The sequence below is a fragment of the Thunnus maccoyii genome, chromosome 1 (genome assembly GCF_910596095.1).
Source record: "Thunnus maccoyii chromosome 1, fThuMac1.1, whole genome shotgun sequence".
In the NCBI taxonomy this organism is placed as follows: domain Eukaryota; kingdom Metazoa; phylum Chordata; class Actinopteri; order Scombriformes; family Scombridae; genus Thunnus; species Thunnus maccoyii.
In genome coordinates this window covers 5051123-5061275 of record NC_056533.1, presented here as the reverse complement: position 1 = coordinate 5061275, position 10153 = coordinate 5051123, and the positions used below count along the sequence as shown (strand labels likewise).

The window sequence follows — 10153 nt, the reverse complement described above, 5'->3', positions numbered from 1 at the left end:
TCACCACCACCATCACCAGGACACACAGGTGAAAATAACAAAACATCACAACATGAGAAATTCAAAAAGTTAACTGTATTCCAAAACAAATGGAAAAATGTAACATAATCTCATTTAATTACACAAACATTTCAGATACATGTTTATCCGTAACCAGTGTGTTAATCTTTTGACTTTGTGTTAACAGTAAACCAGTTCACTGCTGGTAGTGTTAACCAGAATATATATTAATACATATAAATGAACACTTTAGGCAAACAATTCAGGCAATATTATGAGTGCAACAATTATCAAATTCATTCCACATAAGGCAAGGTGTCATATGTTTTTTAAAGCAAAGCGGCCAAGTACCATTTATGTACAAGTAATTATCAAAATATTGCTTCATCTGTAAAATAAAAATATACTCATTTGACTAGCTGATTGACTATTGCGCTCCATAGAAAAACCTGCCACAGTGTTGATCTGGAGAACGTCCTTTGAAATGAGCTCAGGAGATGAGTGAGAGAGACTGTGGGGAAATGGTTCAAAAGAGTCAGAGAGAAGGGTCACAGTTCTGCTGCTCTAGACTGTTGGGGGGGACGGGGGGACGGGGACGCCGTCTTCACTGTTCGTCATCAGAGTCGTGGTTTTTGCTCAGGTGGCTCTCCTGGACCTCCAGCTCTTCAGCGCTCACCATAGCAGGGTTGATGGCAGCGTAGCGTGTCCCGTGAAACTGACGCAAATGAATCTACAGAATGAGACACAGCACACGCAAACAGTACTACATCACTGACTCAAGGTGGATCTTTCATACTTGGGTGACAATTTAAAAAAGGACAAATCTAATGAAAAGACCCCAACCAACAACACAACATCCCCTGCAGTGCAGCACCAGCATTTGTTCCTGAACCATGAACTGAACCTTACTTGTATGTAAAGGTTGACTTCTGCACTCCGGCACAGGTAAGGAAAGTTTCCACCTGTTTTCAGATGAGCTCGTCTGGCGTTTGGATACAGTTTATACATCTCCTCCTTGGCCTCCAGTGAGAGCGCACTCTGATCAAACACCTGACCGTCGTGAACAGATAAACACATCATCATTTAGCTTCAGCACAAATATATATAATATGGATGATCTCATGTTTACTGTGTCAATACATGAACGCTTAACACTTACGTCTATAATGGTCACAGCAACCTCTTTTATTTTGTGGGGTTCCACATAAGAGTTCTGACAGTTCAGCGTTAGCCGGGAGGCTAGCTCACTTTGGTTTAGAGTCTCCAACTACAGCAGACACAAAATATGGAAAGCAGAGGCACATTAAAACAGTAGACACTCTTCAACCATATCAGACAAAACAGCAAATAATCTCCAAATCACAATGTCTGACTGTTTGCTACGATGCAGAGGTGAAGATGAAATGTACAAATTGTTGAGAGGTACAGTATTTGAATGCAAACATACGAAAATATTTTCACTTAAGCAATAAGGTTTCACTTTGTAAAGAAAGTTAGCTTAGCATAAAGGCTGGAAGCAGGAAGAAACAGTTAGCCTGGTTCTGTCCAAAGTGTCATGAACACAAACAGTAATGCAAGATCAAAAAATGTGTGGTTGTAATACTGAAACTATTTCAATCTATCCGTGTCACACTTGTGCACCATCTCGTGCTATAGTGTGATTTGCCAGATACAGTCAGTGAGCACAGCTTTTGGTCACTAAACCCAGAAATAGTTCCAGCATGCCACTCCCCACAAAACCACAAGTGTCATTTTTACATTTCACATCAATGTTAGCACTGGAGGCACTTATGATTCCATATCATTTAGCATTAGGATTAGCATTAACCCTTTTACTCCACTTCTATACCAAGAAAATCAAATAAAGAGGTGGTGTTTTTTTAACTACTCATTACTCTAACAGCTCATTAACACATATGAACACACAAGCCTTACCCTATCAACCATGAAGTCAATTGCGTCGGCCATTTTAGGGTCCACAGGTCCTTTAGCAAAGTTCCCCAGAACGATCTTCTTCAACATGAAAGCTGGCATCAACCAAAAACTGAGGAGGAACAGAGAAATGAAACATTATTAAATAGGGGAAAATCCGCCGTGTAATCAGTGGAAACAAGCTGCTCACATGAACAGAATACCTGTTTGCCGTCCACGTCTGGTTAAAGATGGACGTGTCGCTGAATGAATTACACAGTATCAGCGAGTGCACCCTGGGGGACTTGTGTGTGTATTCTGCAAACTTCTGGGCCAAGAATCCGCCCAAGGATGCGCCGAAAAGATGAACCTGGGGCAAGCGAAAGAAGATTATCATATTATAATAATTATATTATTATTATTATATTAACATCATGGAAGAAAAGATAAGTGGCATGTGAGGTGATAGGAAAACCACAGGCTTACTTTATCCAGCTGCAAGTGATCGAGAAGCTTCCTGAAGCCGTCGCAGAACTCCATGAGATCCCAGTACACCGGATACTGCAGCTGAGAGTGATAAAGCAACAGCAACAAGATAATCATGCTGTAAATATGGCGAGTTTATTAATCAGGTCAGATTAGTAATCACCAGGGTTGGTAATGAACCTCAATACTATTTGAGCAGCAGCAAAATGTGTCAGGTGCATCAAGTATCAAAATGAATTGAATTTATTCCCTTTAAGCTGTTTTTATGTAGCCAAACTTCTTGTATAACTGATTGTGTTTGGAATATTTGGTTAAGTGAAGAAAGTATTTTGTAGAAATTATGTCCATATTTTTCAAAGAAAGATACTGAAAAACATTTTGGTTCTTGCACCTTACTGAAACATACCAAACCCAAACTACTGATCACAGCTCATGAATAATGAACCACATCTTCCAATGTCTGATGGTGAATGTATTACAATCTCTACAGCAAGGCCTGAAGAGGAAATAGTCTTCATGTGAAAAGAGTCAGTCTGGAATGATCTTAAACTGAATCAGGCTTAAACTGTTTTATAGCTCACTCAGACCTCATGAGATCACACTAAAGGTCAAGTCTGGGTTATAACTCCTCGTTTATGACTTTGAAACACAAACCTGAGACATCAAGCACAGATCAATTCACAAAGAAGGAAACTGACATGTAAAAACGAAACAGTGACATTAATGACCTTGGAACAGCACGTATTAAACATTATATATGTCCCATAAAATAATAAAGCAAAATGGAAAAAAACATCACCATAAACACAGAGGAAGAGAAGTAGAGAACAGTTTGTGGTCGTCGGGAGGAATAGGTTTGACCTAGTTTCCATGATAACTTAAGTCGGACTTATTTAAACCTCCTTTATGAAACAGAACTTCCTGAAAATAATGTGACCTTTATACAAGAGGTCATTTTATACTACCAGCGTACTGGATTTACTACTTTATTATTTAGCCATTTTCACTGGTTCAGCTCTCACATCTAAATGAGTCTATTGTGAGTTGAATCAACATATATGGTAATGCTTTCCAGGTTTACACACTTCTGTATATCTATTGACCCAAATAAGAGACACTTTTTTCTGAACATGACGTCTGAACAAGTGGTTTTATATTCAAAGACTAGATATTTATGTATTTACATGGCAATTACATACATTGTTTGTCATGAACTCACCGAGATGACTCTATAGCCCCAGCCAGTCAGAGCCAGCACCTGCTGGAAGAAAACCTCTGCGGTTCCACTGACTGGAGGAAGGAAGATGATGGGACACCTGATGCTCTTCGGGCCTGCATCATACAACGACCACACTTTGCTGTCGTCGTCATCAACAATAATCTGACGGAGACAAAAAAAAAAACAAAACAAGACAATATGTGCTGTTATTCATACTGAATGTATGTTAAATGTGGAAAACTGTTTGTTTAAATGCTACTTGAATACAGCTCATCATTTTATTTTATTAAGGTTTAACATAATGGACGCTACGAGCTAGTTATGACCCAACAGACTGTTTTACAGTTGATCTAATCTTCTGAACTGGCTCCAAATATGCAATTATTTGGCTTGAAGATGGAGACCAAACATGCTACAAAGCTTTCCAGAAGCCTTCATCACAAAACATGCTCAACTTAGTCTGACTCTGTGTTAAGGCTTCACTGAGTCTGGAGAATATATGATATGAGATAAAACAGTGAGCAGCAAAACGTGATTTACAGTGAGGTGAAAGAAGAACAAGAAGCTGTAGAAACACAAGGAATAATAACATTTTAAGTCAGGCTAAGGCCATAAATAAGAGAGGAAATATGTTCTACTTGTCTGTTAACATCCATCTCATTTTTACACATCACTTTATTTTAAAGTCAGTACTTCTGTCCATGTCGGCTGTTGACAGGTTTTGATCTGATCCTCTGAATTAGCTGTGCAGCATTGGTTACCATGGTGATTTGCACTTGTTGAAAGTGAGTCAGCTTCTACCAGAAAACTGAGTTAAGCACTAAGACAGCTGGATAACACACTAATGCTGCTTCATGATACAGACACAAAGGCTGCTGTGTATAGTTTAAATTAAGATTAAGAGTACAAAGAGTTCACATAATAAAAAACACGTTTTTTGACCACACTAACCGATAACATACCCATGGATAATGATTAATCCACTACAAGTGTTTGGACTGTGGGAATAACTAAAGGCATCATGGGGGAAACATTATGTCATTAAGCTGAAATTAACGTGTTCATGTGTAAAGCTTATTGCAGACTGTTAACACAGTCGTGGTTTTACTGGGACGCTACCAGAGTGCTGCTATCATGTCACTATTTCATCTCATCCCATTCATCATCTGCACTATTATCTATTTTCATATTGTCTTAGCATGACTGTGCTGATTGTGTGTCATTCACTGTGGTTATAATTACACCTGGTGGTTCAGAAATCTTCAACCGACAACACACAGTGACTCATGAAGCTGGCTCCACATCCAAACGGAAATGTTAACAAATCACGGCCTCTCTGAAACCAGACCTGCGGGCGATTAGCTGGACATGGTGTAAACTAATCCAACACTGACTACAGCGGGTCACAGAACTTATTTGTATCAGTGCAACACAGCTGACTGTGCTGAGATAACGCGATGTTATCCAGTGATATCCGATACTGTAGCTCCTCAGACTGTCCTGAAAGCACAACTTTTTACATTATTAGGCTTTTCAATGCACTCATCTGTTTCAGTTGTTGGGAATCAGTCTGCTGGCCTCTTGTGACCCTGACACACCTGACAGCTGTTTTATGCTCTGGTTTTACTTCCACGCACATGCAGTTTGTGTTCATACAACAGTAAGCAGCTCTGTCCTTCACCTTACTATTTCTGGTTTTTTCTGATATTGATTTTGAGGAAGTTAACCTACAGACGTCTTGTACATACCGTAGTTTTAAACCTGGTGCGTACTGCTACGCTGACAACCGTTCATCAGCTTTTGTTTACTGTTGACATATTTTCATCATTTATAACTGGTAATGATAACTGATGATGGTGCTGTATATGGCAGTAGTGTAAAAAGTGATACCATGACTGAACATACTTTGAATAACACGTTAATGTTTTGCTTCCTTCTCTCTCGCTGTCACAGGAACAAACACATACACTAACCTCAAATGACTCCACTAATAATAAACAGCATCAGTGCTTTATTCTCACAAATCTTACATTAAAATCTGATACTGCTGATTTTTTTTTGCAGTGAATCTGTCAGTTATAACTTGATGCTTGTGCAGTAAAGAGTTGTGATCAATAAATAAATTTAAAATAAAAAAAAAGCAACGAACTCATGCAGGAGCCTCACATTCACATACAAGCATTATGACACCGGCTTTTTAAATAACCAGGGGAGAGCCGTCTACACCGACTGTAATGTCAGCATGATTCAGCAACTTTTTACCCTTTATGCATTAAAATTGTATGAGACATGTTTCTACTCTAACATCATGCAATATGCTAAAAATGAGGAACGTTTGCAAGCTCTAAAACATAAAAATGTTTGGCAAAACAGTCAAGACAGGAAAGATTAAGTTTACTAATCAGGTTTTACTCCACATTTGGTTTTTCTTGTGACATATTGAATACTTTTATGTCTTCAGGCCTCTAAATGAAACAATCTGCTCTCGGTTCATTGACATACAGTATACAACCTGTGATGATAACACCAGCAGCTATTACTTTATTAAAAAAAAAAAAAGGTCACAGGCCAAAAGGTGTATAATGTGCAGACTGTGCCATAGTTACTGTAAGCATGTGACGGTCTGACTCACTGACTGTTTGACCCAACTGTGCCTCCTGATGAACATGTGCTGTGAGACTCTCAACACAGACGGAGAGGGAATCATCGTTTTAACTTACTCTCACAAAGCACTATTCTAAGGGACTCAATGGCTCACTGAAGCCAAGTGTGAAACTTAAAAGTCACTTTGAACTGTCATAATCTCACTAGTGACAATGTGGTGAGGCTGCGGTCTGAATCAAAGGCAGAAACTCTGACAACCGGGAAGGAGAAATATGAGCTCTCGTTGGTCTAAATGACAGTCAGAGCAATAAAAGTAGGAGGTCACCGACTCCGTAAAGAAAAAAAACGTGGTCAGGAGGGGAAAGTATCTCAGTATTAACTCTCTTGTTACTGTAGTTAAGCAGCTTATCCATTAGTCATTCCTTTTTGTCTTAATCCTTCTGATTTAGTATTGTACTCAAGTATTTTTGAAAAGGCAACAATGCCTGATCAGTTGGACTTTAGTGTTCTGTTCATTTTGCTTTGAACCAGTTTATCATCATAAGACAGTTTGTGAGAAAGCTCTCTAAACACGATCTATGAAGTTGGTTTAACAAGTGGTTTGGTCATGAATGCAGACCTCCATCACAAATGAAGAGTGGCTGAGCTGATTGCAGAGCAGCACTAAACAAGACATGGACATGTGGGGCAGGAGATCGCTCAAACATCATAACTAAATGTCCAAAATCAATGCTTCCAGCTCCTAAAAGCACTGTAACCACACACTGAAATGGCTGAACGTTATATTCCTTTCCTGCCACTGCACACAGTAATGACCTCAAGCCAATGAAGATGTTCAGACGCTCCAATAAAACCACTGGGACATGAAACTGGTGAGAGAACGTAACACATAAATCTATTAAATATGGAAGAATAGCTCCAGAAAATAAGGCTGAATGTAAATTTATGATAAATTATCCGCAGTTGTGTTGTTTCCATAAGCAGTGGTGGATAAAGTATTCAGATATTTTACTTAAGTAAAAGTAGAACTACTACAGTATAAAAATACTCCCATTACAAGTAAATGTCCTGCATTTAAAATCCAAATTAAGTAAAGGTAGTGAAGTATTATCAGCTAACTTTACTTTAAGAATAGAGCAGTGACTATATTAAATACATTTAATAAAGTGCATTCTAAATACTGATGCATCAACATATTAACAACATGTTATTATTGTAACTGCTTGAGGTGGATCTAGTTATAACTAGAGTATTATATAAGGACCACAAGATAAATCTGATGAGGTGATACTGTAAACTTGGTAAGAGAGAAGAAGAGAAGAAGAATCTCACCATGAAGAAGAAGAATCTCACCATGAAGAAGAAGAATCTCACCATGTGAGATGTTTAGAGTGTTATTTGAATGGAAATGCTCAAGTAAGCTCAAGGTAACCTTTAAAAATGTTTTGATAAAAAAATCTCTGCACACCTGAATATGAGACAGGTGTGTCGCAGGAAGGTGCATCTTAAAAATAATGAGAGGAACTCCCGCACACTGTCTCGCTTACGGCTGCAATATTTATTGGATCGCAAAGTTTCGGCCTATCAGATCTTCATCAGGTATATGGACAGCATCACACTTCCATATCTACACACATAGGAGCTGCTTCAATCATCCGGTCAGAGGACTACAGAGATTGGTTTGACTGATGAGCACCTTGAAATTACTTACTGTTATGATGGTGCCCTTATACACAAGGTAACCCTCAACAGAGCTACATCTGTGTTTTTACTGGAGTAGTTTACAACATGTTATCTTTGTTTTTGTTATGCCAGAGTAAAATTCATGGACCATTACATCAACTCAGCAAGAACTCCCAAGCACACTTTCAATCTCTACAAGGGATCAGGAGAATCACAATAGCTTGTTGGATCTGTGATAACAAATGTTTTCATGCTCAATATAAAAAAGAAGAGGAAGAAAAAAAAAAACATGTATTCCTGTAGCAAATGACTTGGCTATTCATCCTGGCACTGACCAACTCAACACTACTGAAATAAAAACAAGACAAATATGCAAATCTAATCATTCTCCATGACAATGATCAGCCACTGATGGGTTTAACAACAACCACACGTCCCTGATTAACACAGTTTCATTATCACTGAATGGCCACTGAAATTAACATATCAGCAAATACGTCAAATACTTAGGCAATATGAAACTAATAATCCCCATAGCGTTTACTTTAAGAGCATTGCCATGTTTATTTACCTGGGAATGTTATTTATGTCGTACAGCCAATCTATTTCAATATTTCTATTCATTCATTATATTTTTCATTGTAGGTATTTATGTATACTTGTTTCTGTCGTACATATTGAGCCTGTCCCTCCTCCCGTGGTGATCTGCATGCAGTAGGCTCATCAGGCCACCATCACAGACCTGACCCCAAAGAAAAATCGCTACTTACTCTTTTCAGCGGCACTGTGCTTCTGAACCAGTTATAGTCAGGAGACACTTTAATCTCCTCCATCTGTGGGACACATTCAGAGCAAATCATTAATTCATTTTTTTAAACAGCTGAATTGCGCAGTTAGTTCACTAATGGAGCTGGGAGTACAGTACAACAAACACCTGGCTCCTCTCTGTTAGCTAAATTGCTAACGTTAGTCTGCATTAACGACACATTGGAAATAAATATGAGTGGCCGTTGGGAGGAAACACTCGGCTGTTAAATGTTACGCTGGACACTCAATGACCAAAAATGACACACAGCACATTTACTGTGTCTAAGTACGATCTGTGGTTACAATTACCGTGTCGTTGTGGATGTTAGTCACCGTGTCGGTTGATTTTTATCCATATCTAGGTAGCATTTTCTCCGGCTGCCTGGTCATATGACTCGAGTTTCGCCGACTTCCGCAAAGATTCAGCCTCCCGCTTGTGTTTGCCACCGCCTATCGACCACACACACACCGCGTCTGTCTCACAGCCATACACAGGACAGCATTACTACACCATTGTGTCACCACAGTCCGTTTACAGAGGCTATCTGTAATCTGCTACCTTTTGTTGCTACTGCTCGCACTTTGCGCGGCTCTTACAACTACGCATGCGCACACGCCCACCCGTAGTTAACCCTAAAGAGATAATAATAATCATCATAATAATGCATTTGGGCTGCGCGTTTCATTCGCAGTGAATGTGAAAGTGCTACAGCGTTTAATACATACAATAAACAACAGGAAAAAAGGCTTCCTGAATGGAGAGGTATTTAAGTCTGGTTTAAAGAGTCCATGGTTTCTCATCCTTCTCCTTCTTTTCTCACCTCATCTCAGCTGGAAACTACTGTCAGAAATATGAATGAGTTCTTGAGCAAACTCATAACACTAAAATAAAGATAAATTCTAGTGTTTGTTTGTTGACTTATATTTAAAGTCTGAAAGCTTCCTTAGATAATTGGGAAATGTTCACGGTCTATATCTGATATATCTTTACACACATTATGGTACAACAATTTGGAGTCTTGAAGGACGAATTCACAATATTCAAGTCTTTCTTAAAACAACAGTCAGGAGCCCAAATTAACATTGACATAGGTTTTTCTTGCTGTAATTATTCCTCCTGTTCATACTGACCATTAGAAGGTTCCTTCATAACACACTTACAATATAAGTGATGGGGGACAAAATCCACAGTCCTCCTCTTGTGTAAAAATGTATTTAAAAGTTTATCTGAAGCTAATATGAAGCTTCAGCGCCCAAATGAGTCAAATCAAGTAGATATCTTTCAACATTACAGTCTTTTTAGTGCCAAAGTCCCTCCTTTTGTTACTATACTTCCACCGCAGCTCAATAGGGAAACACTGTCTGAGGAAACACAAAGAGGGAATTTGATGCTAATAAGACGTAAATGTGGTAGATATCCACTTGATATGACTAACTCAGACT

The 10153-nt window shown here is 38.8% G+C and overlaps 1 protein-coding gene across 1 annotated transcript; it reads right to left on the bottom strand.

The window, feature by feature from the left end:
- Positions 1-56: 56 nt before the first annotated feature.
- On the bottom strand, positions 57-9310 carry spg21 (SPG21 abhydrolase domain containing, maspardin). Its single transcript, XM_042407750.1, has 9 exons — positions 9020-9310; positions 8674-8736; positions 3617-3778; positions 2398-2478; positions 2136-2281; positions 1936-2044; positions 1160-1267; positions 910-1050; positions 57-730 (listed from the first exon to the last, which is right to left on the bottom strand). Exons 2-9 carry the CDS (start codon positions 8734-8736, stop codon positions 605-607), a joined length of 936 nt encoding a protein of 311 aa, XP_042263684.1. The 5' UTR covers positions 9020-9310; the 3' UTR covers positions 57-604.
- Between the last annotated feature and the right edge of the window lie 843 nt (positions 9311-10153).